At 43.8% G+C, this 26,967-nt stretch overlaps 1 protein-coding gene across 2 annotated transcripts in view; it reads right to left on the reverse strand.

The window, feature by feature from the left end:
* The window catches only part of LRRC36 (leucine rich repeat containing 36), a 668,251-nt gene that overhangs the window by 26,321 nt on the left and 614,963 nt on the right, over positions 1-26,967 (reverse strand). The window contains exon 14 of one of the 2 annotated variants that reach the window (XM_033941088.1): positions 24,098-24,267. The exons of the other annotated variant lie outside the window; for it this stretch is intronic. Within the exon in view, the coding sequence (XP_033796979.1) occupies positions 24,098-24,267 (170 nt within the window). The remainder of the gene's footprint in view (positions 1-24,097; positions 24,268-26,967) is intronic. 2 annotated transcript variants of the gene reach the window in all.

Consider the following 26,967-nt stretch of genomic DNA (forward strand, 5'->3'; position numbering starts at 1 on the left):
CCACCATCTCTCCCTTTCTTTTCCCAATTACCCTCCTATCCAGTATATCTATCCCTCCTCCACACCATCCCTTGTGTCCAATTTCTCTCCCTTTCTGTTCCTTCCCTCCCTAAATCCCATGGTCCATCATCTCTCTCCCTCTCCTCTATTTTCAGACCCATTATTTCTTCCCCCCAAAAAAAGTTTGGCATATGCACGTCTCTTTGAACACCCCCTTCCCTCCGTGTACTTCTAAACCAGGGTTCTCCCCAAAGGCCTGTCCCCCCTTAAAGGTCTGCCTGTCCCCCCTTGAAGGCCTGCACCCCCCTTGAAGGCCTGTCCCACCCCCTAGTAGGCCTGTCCCCCCCTTGAAGGCCTGTCCCCCCCTTGTAGGCCTGTCCCCCCCTTGAAGGCCTGCCTGCCTGTCCCCCCCTTGAAGGCCTGCACCCCCTTGAAGGTCTGCACCCCACGAAGGCCTGCACCCCCCCGAAGGCCTGTCTCCCCCTTGAAGGCCTGTCCCACCCCCTTGTAGGCCTGTCCCAACCCCTTGTAGGCCTGTCCCCCCCCCTTGAAGGCCTGCCTGCCCCCCCCTTGAAGGCCTGTCCCTCCCCCTTGAAGGCCTGCACCCCCTTGAAGGTCTGCACCCCCCCCGAAGGCCTGTCCCCCCCTTGAAGGCCTGCCTCCCCCCTTGAAGGCCTGCCTGGCCCCCCCTTGAAGGCCTGTCCCCCCCCTTGAAGGCCTGCCTGCCTGCCTATCATCCCCCTCCCCCTTGAAAGCCTGCCTGCCTGCTCGCCTGCCCCATCCTGAAGGCCTGATGCCCCGTCCCACCCCGAAGGACCGCTTGCCCCCCTGGCCTTCCCGCACCACCTATGAAGCAGCCCGCAGCAGGATCGCGATGTCAGCGATCCCCGAGCTGCTTGGGCGCTGCTTCCTGTGCCGCGGTCCTGCCCCTCCTCTGGCGTCAGAGGAAGGGCGGGACCGCGGCGCAGGAAGCAGCGCCCAAGCAGCTCAAGGATCGCTGACATCGCGATCCTGCTGCGGGCTGCTTCATAGATGGTGCAGGAAGGTCAGTGGGGCGAGCGGTCCTTCGGGGGTGGGGGGACTGAACGGCAAGGCTGGGAGCACCCCCTCAGGGCTGGCACCCGGGGCGGACCTCCCCCCGCCCCCCCTTAGTACGCTACTGGTGGGATCATCCCCTGGTTCAAGTGCCAAAGCATGATCCATAGAGCCTGCCACATGATCCAGAGGTCCCCTGCCACATGAGTAGCATTCCCCGAAAATAAGGGATCAGAAAAATGATCATCATCATCTGTGTCACCAGGACCAAGGTCTACCACTTTCTGGACAGTTACAGATTCGGTAGAAGATGTGTCCTCTAAGACATTGCCACGTGGGGACGAAACTGAGGCGCAGGAAAAGTCAGGCTCTCATGAAAGGCTTTCCACAAAAATTTCAAAAAGCCAGAGAAGGTATCCTGACTAGGGAGTTCTGAGTCATTCTGGAGATGACTCTAAATTACAATTCTTGGGCTACAGGGCATTCGCATCCTTATGAGTGGAACAGTCAATTTCTAGACCCCAAAAATATAGATGGCTACCCCAGTGGGCTAGCTGGGGTTTGTTTTGTTTTTTTGCATTTTTTGTAAAACGTATTTATTTTAGTGTAAATCTGTTTTTTATTAAAGAAGGTCAAACATACAAAATATTAAAAGATAAAGGCGAGTAAAAGGACCAGAAAGTCAGTAAACAAGGTACGAAAAAGTACAGAGCTTATCACCCACAATTTGGTTGACATGTGTGCTGGAAACAATTGGTTGATGGAGCACATCAGAAGCAAAAAAGGCAATAAGTACAACAAAGAATACATGGGTACACCAAAGGCTGTACAGCAAATATATCCCAAGCCCCAGAACCCCTCACCATCTCCCAACTCACCACCCCCATCCCCCAACAACAAGAACAGAGAAAGAAAAGATTTAAAAACAAAAAACCCCATCCAGCACATCCAAGGTAGGAGGACAGAACAGGCACTAAGCAGAAGCATAACATTCAGGGCCCTGTACTCTGATGAGCCCCAAAGAATCAGAAAATGAACCTCCTGAGGAAGAAAGAGAAAAGGGAAAAAGAGAAAAGAGACAGGAATAAAAAGTAAGAGGAGAAAGAAAGAAAGAAAAAAAAAAAAAAAAGGGGGGGGGGGGTGGGAGGTGGAAAAAAGCCGGGAGGAGGCCACCCCAAGGACGTGAACCCCTTACCACTCAGGAATCAAATAGGCAAAGTATTAAGAATCAAACCACAGGCCCGAGGGGACAGAGAGTAAATATAAGGACCTCATACATGCAAAAAAATCTTTGACTAACGCAAAGAATGACGCACTCGACTCCTCTCAAGCAGCATCAGAGCATGCAAGCGGTTACGCCAAGCCCAATAAGGAGTGGGCTAGCTCTTTTTTCTATCACCTTAGTATGCTTGGGAGAGAGTAAGCTGGTCGCTCCTGCCTCTCTGCTCTGCATGACATGTGGCGCAAGGACACTCCTAAGGTGCACATTTTGCACAATCCTTGCATGTATTTGGGGTAGCAGAGCCCAAAGCCTCCATCCCAACCAATTTTGAGGCAAAAAATGAAGTTTTGGAAATGCAGAAAACTTTTGAAAAAAATATTACAAAAAAAATCCGAAATGGCCACTGTCAAGAATATCGCACCTAAAATTGTGAAAGTGCAAAAACTGAGATTTTAGGATATTTTAGGAGGAACATGCAGGGACCCATAAAGCACAGTTACTTACCATAACAGGTGTTATCCAGGGACAGCAAGCAGATATTCTCACATGTGGGTGACTTCATCCACAGAGCCCCAGTACGGACAGCTGCTAAAGTGCTCTTGCACTTTAAGAACTTTAGAAAGTTTGCAACTGCACTGCGCATGCACGAGTGCCTTCCCACCCGATATAAGTGCGCAGTTCCTCAGTTCTTATAGCCAGCTAAGAAGCTAACCAGGGGAGGTGGGTGGGTTGTGAGAATATCTGCCTGTTGTCCCTGGATAACAGCTGTTACGGTAAGTAACTGTGCTTTATCCCAGGACAAGCAGGCAGCATATTCTCACATGTGAGTGACCTCCAAGCTAACCAAAAAAGGAATAGTGGGAGAGTTGGCCATTAAGAAAATAAATTTTGTAATACTGCTTGGCTGAAATGGCCATTGCTGTCTAATAGAAGATAATCTAGAATCGAAGACAAGGAGGTGAATTGTGGCTCCTGATGATGAAGATTGCACCAAGCAGAAAACCAAGTCCATTTTTTAGTATAACATTGTCTTGTGGCTGGTTTTCTGGAAGCATTTAAGATGTCTCTGACAGTTTGAGAAAACTGAAGATCAGATGAGGTCATGCCGAGAGATACCATGCTGTCAGGTGTAAAGACTGCAGGTTGGGATGAAGAAAAGAACCTTGACTCTGTGTAAGAAGAGAAGGAAAAATTGGCAGAAGAAGTGGCTTCCTGCTGCTGAGTTGAAGTAGAAGGGAGAACCATGGTTGTCTGGGCCACAGAGGAGCAATCAGAATCATGGTGGCTGATTTGTGTTTGAGTTTGACAAGTGTCTTGAGAATTAGTGGAAATGGAGGGAATGCATAAAAGAATTTGTTTGACCAGTCCAGGAGAAAAGCATCTGCCTCCAGGTGATAAGGAGAGTATAGTCTTGAACAGAACTGGGTCAGTTTGTTGTTGTGGGGATATGCAAAAAGGTCTACCCGAGGGGTTTCCCACTGAGAAAAAAATTGACAGAGAGCTGCTGAGTTCAGTGTCCATTTGTGAGGCTGCAGAATATGACTTTTTCTCTCCTTGAATGTAAACAGCTTTCAGAAAAATGTTGTGAAGAATTGCCCAATTCCAAATCTTCTGAGCTTCCTGGCAAAGGAGAAGAGACACTGTGCCTCCTTGCTTGTTTAGGTACTACATGGCTACTTGATTGTCTGTACAGACGAGAATGACCTGATCTTGAAGAAGATGCTGAAAAGCTTTGAGAGCACTGAAGATCACTCTGAGTTCCAACAGATTTATATGATGGTAATGATCTGCGGCGGTCCAATGACCTTGAGTACGGATACCATCCAGGTGAGCTCCCCAGGGGTAGGTTGATGAATCTGTCGTGAGAACCTTCTGGTGAGGGGGCGTTTGAAACAGTAAACCTATGGAATGATTGGAAGAGATCATCCACCACTGAAGAGATTGTTGTAGAGAAGATGTTACTGTAATGTGCCGAGAAAGGGGACTGAGAACCTGCATCCACTGAGAAGCCAGGAACCACTGAGGGATCTTTAGGTGAAGTCTAACAAAATGAGTCACGTGAACTGTAGAGGCCATGTGATTTAGGAGAACCATCATGTGCCTCACTGAGAGTGAAGGAAGGAGGGACACCTGATAGCAAAGTTGTATCAAAGCATCTTGACATTGCTGAGGAAGGAATGCCCTGAGTTGAACAGTATCTAGGAGGGCTCCGATGAACTGAAGGGTCTGAGAAGACTACAATTGAGATTTGGGGAAGTTGATTTCAAATCCCAAATTTTGCAGGAACAATTTGGTATGTTGTGTCGCTACAGTGATCCCTTGAGAGAAAGGATCTTTGATGAGCCAATCGTCTAAATAGGGAAAAACTTGCAAACTGTGAGTTCTCAAGGCTGCTGCCATCACTACTAGGCACTTCAATTGTATCCTTCAATAACGCAACTTCAGAAAGTTTTTCAGTAACTTATGGTATCCCACAGGGGTCCATTCTTTCACCCCTTTTGTTTAATATTTTTCTTGCATCACTTATGACCCTCTGCCAAGATATTGGCTTTACCACTTATGCTTAGGCAGATGATATTCAGCTTTTGCATCCACTTGACCCAACTAACCCCGCAGAAACATTAGAGATTAACAGGAAACTTGAGGAGATTCATCAATGGCTTGACACAAACAGATTAGCCCTCAATGTTAATAAATCAAACATCATGTTTTTCCCTTGGAAAGATAGTTCTAAAGTTTCTTTTCCAATTTCGATTAATTACAACTAATTAGTAATATCAAAATCTTAGGGGTGGTCTTTGATGAAAAATTGACTTACCATAATCATATTAGTAATATTGTTAAATCTTCCTTTTACAGACTTCACCAAATTCGTTCACTATCCAAATTTCTATGCCCAAAGTCTCTTAATATACTAATTCATTCCCTGGTTATTTCAAAAATTGATTATTGTAATGCTTTACTTAAGGGAATAGCACAAAAAGAAATTAGACGTTTGCAGATCATTCAATACCTCAATTAAACTCATAATGAAAGCAAGGAAATTTGATCATGTCACTCCTCTTCTTAAGAAAGCACACTGGCTTCCAGTAGCGCATCAAATTTAATATAAACTAAATCTACTTACTTTCAAATCCCTGTTATATAAAACCCCAGCTTTCATCTACAAGTTATTGATCCCTTATACCCCAATCAGATCACTGAGATCTATTGAGCAACATCTATCACTTAAAGTTATTAATACACGGTGGCACTTTATCTTCTCTGTTACAGCTCCTCAAACTTGGAACTCCCTCCCTACTTATCTCAGAGAAGAAAAGAACTTAGATAAATTTAAAAGTAAACTTAAGAGCTTTCTTTTCAAAGACGCTTATGATATTTAGGAGTCCTAGCCTATTTTTGCTTATTTCATAAGGCTACTTCTTTTATTTTCCTCCTATTGTTTTTTTACCATAATCGTCCTTCTTTCTATCATTATTATTGTATTTCATTATCCTGCCTTTCCCTTTGTTTTTTCTTTTCTATTTATTCTGTTAGTCGTTAATTTAATATGTTTTGTTCAGTGTCCATCTGTCTTTTATAACCCCTGTATTATCTGTAAATTGAATGATTTGTTCATCGCTTAGATATTTGAGTAAGCGATTAATCAAATACTTATTAAACTTAAAACTTGGTGGAAACTCTGGGAGATGATGCAAGGCCGAAAGGCAGAACCTTGTATTGGTAATGATGATTTCCCACCCAAAATCTGAGAAACTTGTGAGAGGCAGAATGAATGGAAATATGAGTGTAAGACTCCTTGAGATCCAGAGAGAACCAATTGTTCTGATCCAGTAAGGGGTACAGAGATGCCAGAGACAGCATTCGAAACTTTCTTTGACAAGAAATTTCTTGAGAACACTGAAGTCCAATATTGGGCGAACACTTCCCATCTTCTTCGGAACGAGGAAATATTGGGAATAAAACCCCCTGTTCTGCTGATCCAAAGGAACCTATGGCATTGAGAATAAGCAGAGATTTGACTTCTTGGAGAAGAAGAGAGAACTGTATTGGGTTAGAAGGAAACTCTCATGGAGAATGATCTGGAGAAACATCAAGGAAATGAAGAGAATAACCTTCTGGAATAATATTGAGAACCCAGAGATCAGACGTAATTAGCTATCAACAAGCATGGTAATGTCCTCCACCTCCAATGGGGAGAGGCAGAGTAACATTGATTAAGAACATAAGAATTTGCTTCCGCTGGGTCAGACCAAGGGTCCATCGAGCCCAGCGATCCGCTCCCGTGGCGGCCCATCAGTTCCATGACCTGTAGAGTGATCTTTTGACTAACCCGTTGATTCATACTCCTTTATATCTTGAAAAAACCCCTTTTCCTTTTTATCTATACCCTTTTTTTGCTCCTGTGTCCTCCTTTATCTGTATGCTCTCAAATAGTCGGTCAAAAAGGCTGATTCGACTTGGGAGCAGCAGATGTCTGAGGCTTTTGAGGATGCTGTTGATGTTATTTTTTCTGTTGTGGCCTGGAGAGAGGAGTAAACTTAGGTGTATAACGCCTCTGATATGAAACTGATGGTTAGACTTAGAGGCAGAGGATTTCAATTTAGGTCTGAGCAGAGAGTTAAAAGACTTTTCATGTTCTGAAAGTTTCTTAGTTGCATTTTGAAGAGTGTCTCCAAAAAGCTCATCTTCAAGGCAGGGAATATTGGTTAACCAATCTTGGAGGTTAATGTCCATATCTGCTATCCTTACCCATGCGAGCCTCCTCATAGCCATAGACATTGCTGGAACTCTGGAAGACAGCTCAAAGGCATTGCATGCTGATTGTACCATATGCTGCCTATGTTGAGTGAGAGTATTGAACAGTGCTGAAACTCTGATTTCCTACGAGAAGGAAGATACTTGAGAAAATTTGGCATTTGCTTTACCAAGTATTTGAGATAACAGGTAAAATAAAAATGATAATTAATGACTATTTGCCAGCATGGAATTCTGGTATAGACATCTCCCAAATCTATCCAGTGTTCAACCTTCCTGGCCTGGGGGAAATGTGGCATAGACCTTAGAAGGAGCAGATTTCTTGAGAGTAGATTCCACCACAAGACTGATATGAAAGTTGAGGTTTATCAAAACCAGAAATGGGAATGATTTTATATTGAGAGTCCAGTTTCATAGGCGCAGCTGGAACAGAATAAGGAGACTCCCAATTCTTACGAAGAGTCTCTTTGAGAATTCCATGTACAGGGAGTTTGAGAAGCTCTTTAGGAGGATGTTTACAATCCATGGTTTCAATAAACTCCCCTGAATACTTGGAATCTGCCTTCAATTTTATAGCCATGTCTTTACTCATTTGTCTGATGAAACGAGTAAATGAGGCTGGCTCAGAAGGAAAAGGTTCTCTTTGACAAGTAGTATGAGGAGAGCACTCTGCCTGGGAATCATAAGTCTCTGTAGAGGATGGAGATGCATCTTGGTTTGAATCCAGATGAATATCTGAGTCTACTGGGATGGAAGGAGACCAGTACCAATACTTGGCTTGGCATTGGTCCAATGAAACAAGCGATACAGACGGCTTAAGCTTATCTGAGCATTTGGGAGAAATATGCTTGGATTTTGAAGAATGTTTTCCAGATTTGGAAGATCCAAGACATGGAGATGAATGTCTGGAATGACTGTAACGGGTCTCAGAAGAATGAGTCTTCTTATGCTTTTGAGAAGGAGATCGATGTTTAGAAGATCGATGCTTTGTAGAAGGTGATCGGAACCTTGAAGAACGGTGCTGAGAAGCATGGCTCAATGACGATGCTCGATGCCACGAGTGACGCAATACCGAGGAGGCAGTAGTGGTACCTGCATCTCACATGGGACGGCGCAAAGGCTGGACCGATACTGGCGGACCTGACAAGCTAGAACATAAGAAATGCCACTGCTGGGTCAGACCAGTGGTCCATCGTGCCCAGCAGTTCGCTCACGCGGCGGCCTTTGGTCAAAGACCAGCGCCCTGAGACTAGCCCTACCTGCATACGTTCTGGTTCAGCAGGAACTTGTCTAACTTTGTCTTGAATCCCTGGAGGGTGTTTTCCCCTATGACAGACTCCAGAAGAGCGTTCCAGTTTTCTACCACTCTCTGAGTGAAGAAGAACTTCCTTACATTCAATTTTAGAGAGTGCCCTCTCGTTCTCCCTACTTTGGAGAGGGTAAACAACCTGTCCTTATTTACTAAATCTATTCCCTTCAGTACCTTGAATGTTTCGATCATGTCCCCTCACCATCTCCTCTGGCAACTCCTCCAGCCCCTTAACCATCTTAGTCGCTCTTCTCTGGACCCTTTCGAGTAGTACCGTGTCCTTCTTCATGTACGACGACCAGTGCTGGACGCAGTACTCCAGGTGAAGGCACACCATGGCCAGGTACAGTGGCATGATAACCTTCTCTGATCTGTTCGTGATCCCTTTCTTTATCATTCCTAGCATTCTGTTCGCCCTTTTTGCTGCCGCCGCACATTGTATGGATGGCTTCATAGACTTTTTGATCATAACTCCCAAGTCTCTTTCCTGGGAGGTCTCTCCAAGTACAGCACTGGACATCCTATATTCGTACATGAGATTTTTCTTACCTATATGCATCACTTTACACTTATCCATGTTGAACCTCATCTGCCATGTTGATGCCCATTCCTCAAGCCTGATTATGTCACATTGCAGATCTTCGCAATCCCATGTCTTCACTACTCTGAATAACTTTGTATCGTCCGCAAATTTAATCACCTCACTCATCGTACCAAATGTCTAGATCATTTTATAAGGATGTTGAAGAGCACGGGTCCAAGCACCGAACCCTGCTCTTCCGAGTATTGTCCATTTAACCCCACTCTGTTTCCTAAGATCCAGCCAGTTTTTTAATCCACGTGAGTATTTCATCCTTGATTCCTGGCTTGCAATTTTCCGAAGCAGTCATTCCACTTCAGAAAAAGGGATGCAGGACGGAGGCTGCGAATTACAGACCGGTGAGTCTCACATCAATAGTGAGTAAACTTATGGAAACACTAATTAAACATAAATTAGATACGATTCTGAACAAGGAGAATCTACGTGATCCCCGGCTGACGTAGATGTTTCGTCAGCCGGAATCCCAAAGTCATAATGTCATTGTACAGATCCATGGTGAGACCTCATCTGGAATATTGTGTACAATTCTGGAGGCCACATTACCAAAAAGATGTGCTGAGAGCTGAATCGGTTCAGGACTCAAGGATCTCCCGTATGAGGAAAGGCTGAGTAAATTGCAGCTATACTCACTCGAGGAACGTAGGGAGAGGGGAGACATGATTGAGACGTTCAAAAATACATCACGGGCCGTATCGAGGTGGAAGATGATATCTTTTTTCTTAAAGGACCCACGGCCACAAGAGGGCATCCGCTGAAAATCAGAGGCGGGAAATTTCATGGCGACACCAGGAAGTATTTCTTCACCGAAAGGGTGGTTGATCATTGGAATGATCTTCCACTGCAGGTAATTGAGGCCAGCAGCGTGCCAGATTTTAAGAGAAAATGGGATAGGCATATGGGATCTCTTGGGGGAAGAAGTTAGGGGGGGTGGGTCATTAGAGAGGGCAGACTTGATGGGCCGTGGCTCTTTTCTGCCGTCATTTTCTATGTTTCTAACCTTGTCAAACGCCTTCTGAAAATCCAGATATACAATGTCGACCAGATCGCCCTTGTCTATCTGTCTGTTTACTCCCTCAAAGAAGTGCAGCAAGTTCATCAAACACGATCTGTCTTTGCTAAAACCATGCTGACTGGTCCTCATCAGATTGTGCCCCTCAAGGTGATTAATGATGCGGTCCTTTATCAGCGCCTCTACCATCTTTCCCGGTACCGAAGTCAGACTCACCAGTCTGTAGTTTCCCAGACCTCCCCTTGAACCTTTCTTGAAGATCGGCGTAACATTTGTCACCTTCCAGTCTTCCGGAATCTTTCCCGATTTGATCGACAGATTGGCTATTAGTTGAAGCAGTTCAGATATGGTCCCTTTCAGTTCCTTGATGACCCTCAGATGGATGCCAGCCGGTCCTGAGGATTTATCGATCTTAAGCCTATCAATCTGCCTACACACCTCCTCTAGACTGACCATCAATCCTGTCAGCTTTTCGTCTTCATTTCCAGCATATAGCTTGATGGGTTCCGGAATGCTGTGTACATCTTCTTCGGTAAATACAGATGCAAAAAAATGTGTTGTGACAAATCTAGCTCTCTGCCTAGCTTTGACACAGGGTTAGAGAAGAAGATCGGTAGACCCCGAGGCAGGAGAGCTGACCAGGTTGGCCCTGTAGAGTATGAAACGCTGACTTCCCTTGGTCTATTCCTGCTGAGCCTGACAGTATCTGCCAAGGAGCTGTTAGGGGTTAAGAAACTACAGCTCCCAGAAGACCAGGCTCAAAGCAGGAAGTGGTCACAGAAGCAGGCTCGGCTGCAGAAAGATTTCTCTCCCTTCCCCCTCTTCAGAGCAGGGAGGGGCGAGTTGAATAAGGTTAAAAGAGAGCAGCTGGGACAGGAGGGGGGGGGGGGGGGGGGGAGTTGAGGAAGCTCCAGGGTGAGCTCGCAAGATGTTATGCCTATGGCCAGGGGGTAACTGAAACTCAACATACTACGTAATATGTCTCCTCAAGTCTGCTTATCTGATCAGGGTGTTGCCAAGACAACATCAAAAGGACAGTAAAAACCAGATGGGAAGCTGATTTCACACCTCCTTGACCTGAATGTTGTCCAAACAACATCAAAGGTTTCCACAACAAGTATCTGCTATCTTGACCTTTTTGACCTGGGAGTTGCCCAAACAGCATCAAAAGGACAGTAAAACCAAACATCAAAGATTTCCGCAACAAGTATCTGCTATCTTGACCTCTTTGACCTGGGTGTTGTCAAAACAAAGAACACCGGGTGTGCCGAAAGAACGCTGGACCAGCTGTTTCTGTTTTTACTATGAACTCCGCAGTTTCCATCCTATATAAGACCGGAATTCTGACCCTAACATTAGAATCCAAGACGTCTAAAGGGATAGTTTCCCGTGTCTACCCACCTATCAATTGCAGGGATTCCCAATTGTGAAGGACTGGTCGTTGCCTGGGATACGGTGAAGTTATTTAATTCTTATATTCATATTTATATATATATATATATATATATATATACAGTGGTGCCTCACACAACGAACTTAATTCGTTCCAGGAGCAAGTTTGTTATGCGAAAAGTTCGTTATGTGAAACGCGTTTTCCCATAAGAATACATGTAAAAAAAAAATAATTCGTTCTGCAGCATAAAATATGCTAAGATGACATAAAAAAGATAAATTTTTTGTTATTATTTTCATTTAGATACATCTAAAAACACACATTTTTTAAATTTAAAGACAGACTAAGTAGAGTCTCATAAAATCCCCATCAGTGCTCTCAAAGGCAGCGTTTTGATCAGCATCCCCACCTCATTTAAACGGGATTTCTATTGCCAAGTTTAGTTCAGTTACTTGGTGTATTTTTTTTTCCCCCTGTAAGAAATGGAACCGGAAATAATTCCTCCCTCCCCAGTCTAACATCCCTTGGCACACAGCGACGTCTGCATTGCTGGCCCCGCTCTTCAGTACGTCTAACCCTGATGGGCAGAAAGCACCCCCCTCATATCGTAGCCATTTCTGTACTCGCAGCGATCCCCCCCACCACTTACCTCGCCGCATGCACCCGACTACCGGGGATTAAGAGCCGTCTCTGCTGGAGCCGACGACTCCAGTGCTGTCCCTGCTACAAAAGCTTCAGCTTCCACAGGCGTTATTTCAGGAGATCAAGAGGGGGGAGGATGCTTCACCACATGAGGGGAACTGTTCTTTTTTTTTTTTTTTTTAGCATCGGGGAAGTAAACAGACTGCTGCAGGAAACAGGCCTCTCTTTTCCCCGACCTGTGTCTCCCAGTGCTCTCCCCTCCACAGCACCGCATCAGCCTGTCAAGCACCAAACAGTAACCTGGCCCCGGAGATCTAGGCGGAAGCGCCTGCCTCTCCAACCCCATCAAGAACTGCACAAAAACGGCGAGGCCTAACGGCCTCGTACCCCCGAATGCGGTCATCACTTATTCTACCCACCCCCACCACTCCGGTCACTACTTACAGGAAAAGCCCGTATGCGCATCTTGGTGTCCCTCCTGCTGCCCGTGCTTTTGCTGAGGTTCGACATGTTCGTCGGCTTTTGGAAGGGGGGGTGGGGAACAGGGAGGAGGAGGAGGCCGTGTACAACTCCGCGCGTCCTTTGTCGCGAGCAAAAGAGTAAACGTTGACTTAATTTACATAATAACTAAAAGAAAAAAAAAAGAAAAGGGGGAACCGAAACCTAGGGAAGAAGAGGCGACGAGCAGAGAAACCGTCCTGGTTTGTTTTTGTGGAGCAGAGAGGGGGGAAGGAGGGCTTCGCGAGGCCCCAGCCCGACCTTCACTCTTCTGTCGCTTGGCCCTCCCCCCCTCTCGCACTCTGCCCGCCTCCTGGTGTTCCGTCTTCCCCCTCTCGCTCGCCTTTCTTCCGCCGGACAGCGCGTGCAGCACCCGGGCGCTGCGCGAAGCAAGCGCAGATCCGCCCCCCCCAACGCATCAGCAGTAGGCGCGGATGCAGCTCGGGCGACTTCGTTGTGTGAAACGAAGTTCGTTGTAGGGAGCAAGACATAAAGTTCGTTGTGTGAAGCGTTCGCTGTGCGAGGCGTTCGTTATGCGAGGCACCACTGTATATATATATAATAAAGGGTTATTGTTTATGCTTTTACATTGTCTGTGTGCTTTTCTGAGTGTCACTGATCATCCCATTTGACAGAAATAAGTGGCGGAACATATTGGTACCAGAAGTGGGGTGATCAATGTGGTCAGAAAAGCTACCCAGAAAACAAGGGGTTGAGGAGCAGGCTCCCAATCCCTCCATTCCAGATTGGAATGACAGTATAGGTAAATTAATGGCCACTGAGTGGTCTGTAGAAGCAGGATTATGTGAATCCTGTACTTTTGGAAGTGGGGATCCACATGAATTATGTGCCTCCTTACAAAAGGTGAAAATCTCAAAAGGAGAAGAGCAAGAAGGAATTTCTAGACAAGGAAGGATGATTTTGTCAGACTGGAGGAATTTGCATGAAGCTAAACATGAATTACAATTGAAATTAGGAAAGCTGGAAAAGAAAAGGTGTAATCAACAGCATGCCATTAAAATGCTACAATGTCAGAATAAGTTGTTAATGGATAAGGTAGACACCTATCAAAATGTAACAGAAAAGGCAGCTGTGTGATGTGCACGATATAAATACAAGAAACGGAGGTGGAAAGTGAGTTACAGAAAAGTTAAAATCTTAATTTATCATCTGCCGGATGATTGGAATCCAAACAAACGGGATGGGGATATTTGGGATTCAAATTCTAATAACAGTGAGGAGGATATATGTGTTGAAGGAGAACAGGCAGAAAGTTTAGAAGCAAAGCCTGTGAGGAGACAAAGATTACAGGGAAATCTGCAGACAGAAGAAAAGCTTACTAGAAATAATGTTATAGAGCAGTGATTCCCAACCCTGTCCTGGAGGAACACCAGGCCAATCAGGTTTTCAGGCTAGCCCTAATGAATATGCATGAGAGAGATTTGCATATGATGGAAGTGATAGGCATGCAAATTTGCTTCATGCATATTCGTTAGGGCTAGCCTGAAAACCCAATTGGCCTGGTGTTCCTCCAGGACAGGGTTGGGAACCACTGTTATAGAGGATGTTACTCAACAGGAAGTCATGGATATGATGGCACGCTTTACACAGCAGCCTGGGGAACCACTAATACAATGGGTAATTCGGGTGCAGGAGCTGGGCGCAGCAGGGATTATGTTGGATGCCACAGATGCCCCTAAATTTGTTCAAATTAGTCAAGAAGTAGCAGTACAAAATGCGTTACGGGAGAATCCTTATCCTGCAAAAAATGCCCAAAGGTCTTTATTAGAGATAATTAGTAGGGGTGTCACAAGGCGATATCCACTTGAATCTGATTGGCCCTCAAATGATAAAATTTGGTATACATTAAAAGATGCTCAAATGAGAATTAAGGAGGAGGCTATGAAGGTAGCCTTAGTAATAGGTCACGCTGACACATATATGTCATTACCTTTTACAGTGTCCGTGAGAAATAAAATTATCAAGTATGCTGCACCGGCATACAAACAGGTAATGATAACTTTGTTGATCAATCAAATAGACAGGACTATTTTGGAAGCCTTAGAAGCGGTCCGACAGTTAGGAGATCGGGGGGACTGGGGACCTCAAAATACTTTTGATAAAAAGAGAAAAGGACAATCCAATTCAAACAGGGCTAATCGGGTGTCTCGGAGGAATATGTTTTTGGCATTAATAAAAGATGGTGTAAAGGGGGAAGAAATAGATGGGAAAAATACAGGGACGTTATGGGAAATGTACAAAAGTAGAGGACTGGGGAAGAAATCTATGTCTCAAGCACAAGTGAACAAAGGAGAGAGGGAGGATATTTTGGTGCCAACGGCTCCTCCTGAGGAAACTGCTTCCATTCTTTATCCTGATTTAAAAGGGTGGAAGTGTTGGGAGGATCAATAATGTGAATGCCAAGCCTCAGTGTTTGCCTGGACCAAATTAGAACAGCGTCCGCATGTAGAGATAAATATTTAGTGGAAATCTGGGGAGCAAAAGGTACAAGCTGTAGTGGACACTGGGGTGGAGGAATATAAATATCAGGATTGGGGGGAAAATTATACAAGCGGGAAGAAAAAAAAATAAAAATTTTTTTTACTGATTTTAAAATTGGACAATTACCAATTTGGGAATATACTGTATTGATCAATGAGATTCCTTAAAATATAATAGGGCTAGATATCCTAAAAGGGTTAACATTACAGCTTTCTGATGGAATCTATAGTTTTGGTACCTCCGCCTTCAATTATCCAGTATGGCCAGTCCACAAGGCAGAAGAAAGCTGGAGAATGACAGTAGATTACTGAGAGTTGAATAAAACACATGACACCTTTAAGTGTAGCCGTTCCAGATGTGATAACACTGGTAGAACAAATTCAATCACAAATTGGTACTTGGTAGGCAGTTACTGATTTAGCCAATGCATTCTTTACTATTCCTATAGTGGAGCAATGTCAGGAACAATTTGCATTCACTTGGCAAGGGAGGCAATATATATTTACCAGACTACCACAAGAATACTTACATAGTCCCACTGTCTATCACAAGATTATAACAGAACATTTAGATAATTATACCTTACATGCAGGAATAGAATTGGATTCTGGAGGCAACATATTTCACATCTGGGGTGACTTATGGGGTAGGTTGGACAAATAAAAGAGTAGAAATATTGCTAAGTGACCTTTATAATGTATAAAGTTTTGTTAGATAGTATAAGGAAGTTGCATTCCAAGTGATTTTGCAAATGTGTATTTTACCTCAAACACTAACATTGTGAACCACTGTACCTGCACGTAAACCTCTCTTGTATGTTTTATAGATTAAAACGTCCCTGCTTGCATTCTCTTATGATTGTGTGACAGAGCTTGGAAATGGAAGAAGACAGAGAGGAGACCAGCAAAACTATAGAGCAATTAACTTAAGTTTCTATCTCTCTTTCTTTTAGAAGCTTAGCATCCAGACATGGTCATTAGAACCAATTTCACTGTACCATAGTTAAAATACTTCCAGCACTGTGACCTGATAGTGGGAATCCAATGGATACCAAATTTGTTATGACTCTTTTTGGTTAATAGTGTGCTTATTTACAGATTAAATCCAACCCTGAATCATTGCCGATGGAAGAAAGCATGCCGGAGCTCTGTGTTTGTCTGTTTCTGTTATGTGTTGTCTGTTTTAGCTTATGGGGTACCCCAATAAACATCGCACATTGGCCATTTCCAGAGCTTTTTCCACCCCTTCTATTAGTCCAAATGGTACCATATCCCTTTCAAAAAAAGATTCCCCCACCTACAAGAAAGTTTCTTATGAAAACCATGCTCACAATGATTTTATACTATGGCTCATACAGCCCAATTATAATTTAGATAGGGGTTATATTATAAGAGGATATCTGAAGAGAAAAAATTAGAAAACTTTATACCTGGTAAAATGGTGCTCATTGGTATTTGATATTTGCTAAATAAAATAAAAAATGGTCTCTCTTTATTTAACTTATCAGGTATAAACAGTGCAGTGCACATCTCTGACATAAGTTATTTTGGTATTACCATCAGTACGTGTTTATGGTCTCTCTTAAGTGACATAATAATTATGTCCAGAACATAAAAAGGTGTATTTTTTGAATGTCCTACAGAATACCTTTAAGTGCATTAGTGTTGTTTCTCTTATCTCAAACAAATACTACCTTACACACCAGTATTGTGTCACATGTTATCACATTCTGTACATAAAGTGGTTTTTCTTTTTTTTCTTCTCTTTTACCACTAGGGGTGTTTATTGTAACTAAAGCATTGAAGCTAAACAGTCATGATGAAATATTTTCCTTGGAAAATCACGTACTGGGAAATGTTATTCCATATAGACTTTCATCCCTTTGTGATAGAATTGGTCAGCTCTGCTCTCTTATTCTTATGATTTGGCTAACATGCTGGGTTAAGAGAAAATTTCACCAGATCGAAAAGATGATGACACGCAACCAGACATACAGTGCCGGGCTATGACGCTATTATGTGGCACCGACTTGGGAATAGAAGTGAGACTATATCCTGCCACTTCACATTAGGGCTGGTCTCTGGGGGTGGTGCACTTGACTCTTACGTGAGTGAAGGCATGTGAGTGGCATAGCAAGCCTATTGAAACTGGAGCATAGCCAGACCCTAACCAAAGCTGCTAAGAAAAACGGGATACCAGATAACTGCAGTGATCGATGGTGAATATGAAGCTACCCTAAATGTATGTAAGCCATGAGTAAGAGCACAAATATAATATTAATAAGATTATTAATTTCCATGATTCCCTATACGTGATACTTTCAAGTAAAATGCCTAATTAGCAAGAAATATTAGGGAATGCAAGAATACCAGGTTTAGAATATAAGGAAATAATTTATGAATGGAAAATTAATTTTTTCATTTTACCTAAATGTAGAACCTGAGGTATAGTAAATACTATTGTTTCTGAAATACTGGCTGGCAAACAAGCATATTTTGGCTCCAGAGTAGCAGATGTATTTAGATGGGAAGGTGAATGGGTGCCAAATACTGTACATAATCATGAACTAACACTACGATATGATCAGTTAATGTTACATGTCGTCAATGATAACTGTGTTTTGTTTTTTTACCACAAAGAATTAACTTTATCTCATTGATTTAAAACCACATCACATTCTGTACCCTTAGATAGAAAATGGTGTAATTTTGAAATGAAACAATGTGTCCTTTTATGGTGATGCCTTTAACATTGGGACCCCAATTAGGGTTTCCCACTTATCATGGGCAACTAATAGGTGAACAAAATAAAACAAACGTGTCATCTATGAACCATGTTCTTTACAACATATCTACAATTTGTGCCAATGGACCATTCCACCGCAAGGTTATAACTTTATACAAGAAATATCACATAAAAATGTTTGTGTTGCTAGCACTACTGTTAAACTTGTGATTCATGCTATTCAAGCTCCCTTTTCAGTATCAAATGTGAATATTAATTTTTCTTTTGCCGATTGCCATCTATAAAGAAAGCCATGCAAAATATAGCAATCCTATAGATACTGAATTTTGCAATACTAACTTGCATTCTGTGGCAGATCACATTGAAGCTACCACTGCACACTCTTGGAGGGATGCTTTTACTAGAGGGAGGGCTACGGCACAAAAGGTGTTTCTTCATTCCTTACTCTATATTTTTGTTTAACTATCCTTATGTTAACATTTCTTAATTGTGGGTTTACCTATTGTGTATACAAACGGACACTCTCTCCCTTTATTCGGATGATTTCTTATTGGGAGGTGCAGACTTGAGGATCCAGGGGTGGACTGTTATGCCTATGGCCAGGGGGTAACTGAAACTCAACATACTACGTAATATGTCTCCTCAAGTTTGCTTATCTGATCAGGGTGTTGCCAAGACAACATCAAAAGGACAGTAAAAACAAGATTGGAAGCTGATTTCACACCTCCTTGACCTGAATGTTGTCCAAACAACATCAAAGGTTTCCACAACAAGTATCTGCTATCTTGACCTTTTTGACCTGGGAGTTGCCCAAACAGCATCAAAAGGACAGTAAAACCAAACAACATCAAAGGTTTCCACAACAAGTATCTACTATCTTGACCTCTTTGACCTGGGTGTTGTCAAAACAAAGAACACCGGGTGTGCCGAAAGAACGCTGGACCAGCTGTTTCTGTTTTTACTATGAACTCCGCAGTTTTCATCCTATATAAGACCAGAATTCTGACCCTAACATTAGAATCCAAGACGTCTAAAGGGATAGTTTCCTGTGTCTACCCAACTATCAATTGCAGGGATTCCCAATTGTGAAGGACTGGTCGTTGCCTGGGATACGGTGAAGTTATTTAATTCTTATATTCATATTTATATATATATATATAATAAAGGGTTATTGTTTATGCTTTTACATTGTCTATGTGCTTTTCTGAGGGTCACTGATCATCCCATTTGACAGAAATAAGTGGCGGAACACAAGAGAACACTTTCCTCCTCAACTGAAGACTGGTGAATTAAGCCACGACTGGGACATGGTGGACATGTCCGATGTGCTGGATATTGAAGCTGAGACAGAGTTACCAAACTGGGAACCAATGGACATTGGAGTATCTAGTCTGCCTAGTGAACGCTTGGAGGCAATGGATACAAACTAAGCAGAGGTTTGAAAGTGTTTTGCTTTTTTTTTTTCTTACCTTTGTTTCTTTTTTCTGCTTGATAGTTTTGAGATTGAAGTTGCTTGTGTGTCAATCTCTGTACGCTTGTCAGCTCTGATCTCAGAAGCACTGCTATAATTGAACTGTGACATTTGACTATATTACTGAGCGTTTGTCTGTTCCCTCTCAGTCCAGCTGGAGGCTAATTAAGGGAGATAAGGCTCCGCTGCAAGTACAGGGAAGCTCCTTTTAGAGGAATTCCTTATCTACAGTCACTCTGAAGCAGGGCTGCAATGGCAGCAGCTTTGTGTTCTGGTTTTTGTAAACTTTATTTTGCCTGGACTGCAGGAGTATAGTTTTTGTTTTTCCTTCTGCCTTTGCCTGGAGAGGGAATTTTGCTGAGGCCATCCTTGACACACCAAAGGCTGGTGAAGAGGACTATGACAAAAAAACTGGAGTCATAAGAACATAACATAAGAACATAAGCAGTGCCTCCGCCGGGTCAGACCATAGGTCCATCATGCCCAGCAGTCCGCTCCCGCGGCGGCCCAAACAGGTCACCTGTCTGAATCACCAGAAGGGGCCCCCTTGCCACCCTGGTTTCCCATTGAAGTCCTATCTTCCCATCGAAGTCCTAACCCTCCGGTTTTGCACATGCACGACCTGGTCGGGTTTCTATACTTATTTCCTGGATACTTCTCTCAGTATCCCACGATCCCTTTATCCCTCAGGAATCCGTCCAATCCCTGTTTGAATCCCTGTACCGTACTCTGCCCGACCACCTCCTCCGGCAGCGCATTCCAAGTGTCCACGACCCTCTGGGTGAAAAAAAACTTCCTTGCATTTGTTTTGAACCTATCTCCCTTCAGTTTCTCCGAGTGCCCCCTCGTACCTGTTGTCCCCTTCAGTCTGAAGAATCTGTCCCTATCCACCCTCTCTATGCCCCTCATGATCTTGAAGGTCTCTATCATATCTCCCCTGAGCCTCCTTTTTTCCAGGGAGAAGAGCCCCAGCTTATCCAACCTCTCGGCGTATGGGCAGTGTTCCAGCCCTCTTACCAGTTTCGTCGCTCTCCTTTGGACTCTCTCAAGCACCGCCATGTCCTTCTTGAGATATGGCGACCAATACTGCACGCAGTATTCCAGATGCGGACGCACCATCGCTCGATACAATGGCATGATGACTTCCCGCGTCCTGGTTGTGATGCCCCTCTTTATGATGCCCAGCATCCTGTTGGCTTTTTTCGAGGCTGCTGCGCACTGTGCAGATGGCTTCAGTGACGCATCCACCAGCACACCCAAGTCTCTCTCAAGTCTGCTGTCTCCCAACAATGCCCCCCCCATTTTGTAGTCCAGCCTAAAGTGTTTATTTTGAGCTTATCTTTTGGACATTAGAGTCAGGCTGGTATGTATAAAACCAGAGTGGTCAGCTTGACCTAAAGTTTTGTGTTTTCTACATCCTGTATGAAAATTGTTGCAATGTTCTAGAAATACCTGGACAAAGTAAACCAGAAGTATAGGAATAAAATACAACCTTATTGTTCTTCTAACCTGTTTTGGAGGTGTGTGAATTTCTTTTCCCTTGCCTGGTTTCTGTAAGGACATGGAACCTCTAGTTGTACCTTAGGCAGGCGCTTAAGAAGGCCTGAAGGATACCCTGGTTAAAGGGTACACGTTTGGAACAGTTACGGTCACGGGGTCCACAGCTCGCTGCAGTGAACAGAGCTTGTGGGGTGTGACAGTGTTCAGTTTGTCGGCCATTGCTTTGTCCTCCTTTAGCACTCCCTTTATTCCATGGTCTTCCAACAAACCCAATTGAAAGAGAGCATCGAGCTTCTCTTTAAAAGCCTGCACCGACACCTGATGCTTGGATGCCAGTATCAATGGTGCCACAACTTGCTCCGGAGAGGATGACATTGAGGAAGATTCACCCCTCGAAGTTGAAGCAAGCCACATTAATAGAAACATAGAAATTGACGGCAGAAAAGGGCCACAGCCCATCAAGTCTGCCCATACCAATGACCCACACCCTGACTTTTACTCCCCTATAGATCCCACGTGAATATCCCATTTTCTCTTAAAATCTGACATGCTGTTGGCCTCAATCACCTGCTGAGGTAGCTCGTTCCAATGATCGACTACCCTTTCGGTGAAGAAGTACTTCCTAGCATCACCTTGAAATTTCCCTCCCCTGATTTTCAGCGAGTGTCCTCTGGTCACCGAGGGCCCTATAAGACTGAAGATATCATCTTTCACCTCTATACGCCCTGTGATATACTTAATGGTCTCAATCATGTCCCCCCTCTCTCTTCTTCGCTCCTCCAGTGAGTACATCCACAGTTTTTTTAGCCTTTCTTCATACGTGAGATCCCTGAGCCCCAAGACCATCTTGGTAGCCATTCGCTGAACCGACTCAATTCTCAACACATCTTTCCGATAGTGTGGTCTCCAGCTTGGCCGTTATGACTAGATTCGATACCTTCGTGGCCTGAGACCCCGTCTGGGAAGCTGGCTTACCTGACGGAGCTATAGTTTGCGACACCGGCATGGAAGCTGGTACCTCAGTCGATGACAATGCCTTCGATGTTGATGGCTTGGATGGTGTTGAAAGTACCTGAGATGTATCCATGGTACCGAAAATAAGTCTTTGTTGTAGAAGGCAGTTTTTAATGGAGCGCTTCTGCAAGGTCAAACAGTGTATACATGACTCCACGTGATGGTCCAAGCCCAGGCACTGAATACACCACTTGTGTGGATCAGTTAAAGAAATAGTGCACTGGCACCTACCGCACATGGAAGGAAAAACCACCTCAGCCAAATCAAAACCTGAAGGCTGAAAATGGCTTCTGAAAAAAAGAAACTTTAAAAAAAAAAAAATAATTATTTTAATGAAGAAAAAGAAAAGAAGTAAAGAAGAAGAAAAAAGTCAGAGAACGTGCAAGCGGGAAAGCTCCGTGGAAAACTGAGAACTGAGGAGCTGTGCCTATGTCGGGCGGGAAGACACTTATGTGGTCAGTCGTGAACTTTCTAAAGTTCTTAAAGTGTAAGAGTGCTTTAGCAGCTGTCCATACTGGGGCTCCGTGGATGACATCACACACATGTGAGAATATGATGCCTGCTTGTCCTGGGATAAAAACCTGTATTTAAAACACCCCCTGATTCACCTCAGAGGCTGTGACAGCCTTTCAGTAACCTGTGCTGGGAATGTGCTGCAGCCTGCCCCAGTTCTTGTACAGTAGCTGGAAATGAGAAGAAACTCTGCCTCAATCTGAAAATGCCTCTCTAATGCTAATCTTCAGGTTGCCAGTCAGACACAATGCCTAACTGCACCTCCACCCCAAGGATCGACTGGCGCATGAACAGAGAAGGGGGAGGTGAAAACACAACCAGTACCCTGCAAGACCCACTGAGCCTCCTATGGGTGCCAAAGAGCTGTTCTCAAACTCTTGCAAAACAGTAGGTGAGAATGAAAAGTGGGGATGGCCTTGAGCTCCAAAAATACTTGTCCAGGGATAGGAATATAGTACCACCAGGTTTCAGTCTGTCAGCTGTTGACCAGAGTCTGCTTCTTCTCCACGCAGGCAGAGCTGGAATCAAGGTGAAAGCTCCGAGCACTGAAATCAACGAATAAAGGCTGACAAACACTGAAGAAAATAAGGAAGAGAAAAAGCAGAAGGCTCATGTGCAGAAAGGAAACATAGAAATATGATGGCAGATAAAGGCCAAATGGCCCATCTAGTCTGCTAATCTGCAGTAACCATTATATCTTTCTCTTTCTGAGAGATCCCATGTGCCTATCCCAGGCCCTCTTGAATTCAGATAAAGCCTCTGTTTCCACCACCTGTTCTGGGAGACTGTTCCATGCATCTACTACCCTTTCTGTAAAAAAGTATTTTCTCAGATTACTCCAGAGCCTATCACCTCTTAACTTATGCCCTCTCATTGCAGAGTTTCCTTTCAAAATGAAAGAGACTTGACTCATGCACATTTATATTACGTAGGTATTTAAATGTCTCTAATTCTCTGGTCACCCAGTCAAACAAATTGATCAGATTTGTCTGACAAGACCTACCTCTAGTGAATCCATGTTGCCTTTGGTCCTGTAATCCACAGAATTCCAGAAACTTGACCATTCTCTGTTTTAAAAACTGCAGGTGGCAGTAGAGCTTCCTGGGAAGTAGGAGGGACACAGAAAAATCTGGAGTGGATTTCTTCTGCATATGGCTCGTGGCCATGGGGAGATAACCCACTTGTCTAGAATGACACACCTATTGCACTGGAATAATAATTCTGAACCAGATCTTAATAATCAGAGAAGGATGTTTAGCAAAAATTAACTTATAAGTTAATAATAAAATCTTAAATTGTAATTGCTTTATATTTGTGGTATAGTAATAATGAATAAATATATGAAGATATTAGGCAAATTATAAATTGAATAAACCAGTGCTTAAAAATATAAATCAGAAAACTAACTTTAATGATATAACAGACCACAACTCTAGTATTCAGCATCATGCTGGTGCTTGAGGACAAGAATTTGTTTAAAATGTTATTCATTAATACAAGTACACACAGCCTTTGCAAAGAAAAATATTATGTTACAAATACTAATTATATCCATATTTTACATAACAGAGAGCCTCTGAATGCACAAAGAAAGATGAAAAACGAACAAACCCACATACCCCTAAGTTTTAATTTATGATTAACTGACTAGGTAGTTTTCATGATTTAGTGAAGATATGATTTCAATTTATGGTTTTTATTTTCAATTTCCTTTATAATACCAAAATCTGAGACAGCAAAATTTTGACTGGGTTTCATACAGTACTATATATAGTTAACAACAAATGGTATTTTATTTTGTAATGGTAATTGACAATGTGAAGGAAGACTTGTTCTTTTCTCTAAAGAGGACACATTTTTAGCCTATCTCAATGACTGTACTGACCCAGGTTGTTGGAAGAAGATGAGTCACTTATTTCAGACAAATGATGTCTCTTTGAATTCTTCTTTTCCTCTGTTGTCAGCTGAGATATGCTGAGTGGATGGGTGATGCTGCTTTGGTAACTGTCTTTACTCAGTTGGTGGAGCAAGAAATCATTTGTGGATACAAGACACCTGGTTAGGATTGTAGAAGAAACAGTGTATAACTGATACAGTAACCAACAGTTATAGTTAGGGATTCTGATTTTAGATTATTATAATAAAACACCTAAAACGGTCTAGCTTTGCTGTGATTAGGAGCACAGAAAAAGGAGCCTGCTGTGCTAGTGGGGAATCTGGGCTTTTGAGCATTAGCTTGCTGAGAAAGTGTGTATTTTAAAGGGGACATGGGTCATGTGATACATTTAACTAGCTCAGCTCTCGGGTCCCTGCTCCCCTCTGGCTTAATAACTGCTACTAATTGACGCTTTGGAGCTTCTTTTTCACCTAATTTTATCTGGGAGTTATTTATGGACAGATATTTGGCCCGCTCTGCGAATCCGATGGCTTCTAAATCGGCAAAAAAGGACAAAGAAAATCCCACCGGAAGACAAAACGGCATCACGAACCGCGGAAGAGACCACATCACCATTCACTTCCTTGCAACTAAACCAGCTTACGACGGTGGTGGTAGTTGCCCTGGAACCTAAACTTCACTTGCTTTCCACTCAGCTTGGCCACATGGAGACTTTATTAGCAGAAACAATAAGCCGCAATAATGACCCAAGTTTCCGCATTGGAGGACGCCGATAGGGCCTTGTCTCCGCAGGTTCAGTGTTTATAGTCTCAGTTGCAGGCTTGTATGAACAAGCTAGACAACCTCGAAAAACGTTCACAGCGCTGCAACTTGAGGTTTGTTGGCTTGCCAGAACAGCTGGGAGAGCGGCAACTAGCATCCACACTGGAGATATGGTTGACCCAGGAATTTACCCTCTCGGCTAGAGCGGGTCTGCTCTGTATTCAGGGCACTCACCAGGTCGGTCATTGGCATGATAATTGAGCCTATAATCGTGTGATCATATAAAAAATTTTGAACTACGTCCACAAGCAGGAGATCCTCTGTGAATTAAAAGCTAAACGGGAATTATGAGAGGTCCTCAGTGAAGATATTTCAGGATTTTCCCCCAGCCTTACAAGAATGTTGTCGACAATTTCATCCGCTCTGTGCCACCCTTGTGGACCAGCAGCGGTGATTCATGTTTACCTATCTGGCTGTACTGAAGGTGTATGTTGATGGCAAATGGGTGACCTATGATTCTTTCATGACTGCCCAGGCTTATGTTAACTCTCTGAATGTCCCTGACTTGTCCTTGTCCTTGAATGTCCTTGACTTGCTTTGGCATGGCACAGTTCTTATCTGGTAGATGGGTAATATGTCTTTGTTGGGAAGCCATTTGCAGCGGGGTTGCAGGGATCCAGGCACACTTGTGATCCAACCTGTTCCTGGTTTGTTATGTGTGGTGGGTGCTTGGAGTGTATGGGAATTTGTATCGGGGGGTTTGCACATTTGGCTGTTTGTCGTGTGAGTGAGGTGTCAGTGGGGAGGGGAAGGAAGATTGGGTTGGGGGGATTGGTGTGTGTGTGGGGGGTGGTTTCGGGGGAGTTGGGCATGCCAGGGGAACGGCTCTGTTCTGATTTGATTATGGGGATGGTCCTGATATATGCGGATATTTTACTGTGGGGCTTCCTGGAGAAGGGCTGGGCCCTGGGAGATTGTTGCTTGAGTTTTTATCCACTACTGGTTTGTTTCCTTTTTCTAAAGGTGTGGGATGACTGGGGGGATTAAGCTGATCTCCTGGAATGTTTCAGGGATTTCATCTCCAGTGAAGCGATCTAAGATTTTGACGGTGCCTAAACATCACAAGGCAGACATTGCATGCCTCCAGGAGACGAAATTGTCAGACCTTGAACAACAGAAACTGCGTCGTTCTTGAGTAGGAGAGGTCTATTCTTCCTTCACCAAACACAAACGCGCGGGGGTGGCGGTCCTGGTCAGAAAACATCTACCTGTGAGATAAAACTGCTGCATTCTGATAAACAGGGCAGGTATATTGTTTTAAAAATGAATATTCATGTCTATGCTCCCAACTTATATAGCCAGGCTTTTTATACTGAATTGGTCATGTGCGGACTGTAAGACCCCTCAGTTCCCCTACTATTGGCGGGAGACTTGAACCAAGTTTTAGATGCCTCCATGGACTGCTTGGGGGGCTCCTCCCGGTGGCCTGGGTATCCCGTATCTATGTACAGCTTTGACGTTATTGAATCCCTGGCGCCTCCTCCACCCCTCAGATCATGATTATGCCCATTTTAAATATCAGCAACAGTGGGAAATCAACTGCTTTTACACCTCAGCAGCAGCGGAACTATCCGCAACTACCAAGAGCCCACAGATCCGATCCAGCCAAGAGTATGAGCTCCACCTCCCCCTGCAGTCCACTAGGAAGATCAACTGTTTTTTACACCTAAGCAGCAACAGGACCAGCCACCACTACCGAGAGCCCTTTGCCCTGATCCAGCCAGACAAGTAAGCTCTTCCCCCAGCATTCCGTTGGAAAAATCAATATGCTTGCTTTTAAATATCATCAGAAGTAGGAGATCAACTGCTTTTACACCTAAGCAGCACCAAAACCAGCCGCCACTATCGAGAGCTTTTGTCCCAATCCAGCCAGACGTGTATGCTCTTCACCATACAATTTGTTGGAGAGATCAATCTGCCTGCTTTTAAATATCAGCAGCATTGGGAAAACAACTGCTTTTACACCTAAGCAGCAGCGGGTCCATCCGCAACCACCAAGAACCCACAGACCCGAACATGCCAGGAATGTGAGATCC

Source organism: Geotrypetes seraphini, chromosome 4 (assembly GCF_902459505.1).
Source record: "Geotrypetes seraphini chromosome 4, aGeoSer1.1, whole genome shotgun sequence".
Classification (NCBI taxonomy): Eukaryota; Metazoa; Chordata; class Amphibia; order Gymnophiona; family Dermophiidae; genus Geotrypetes; species Geotrypetes seraphini.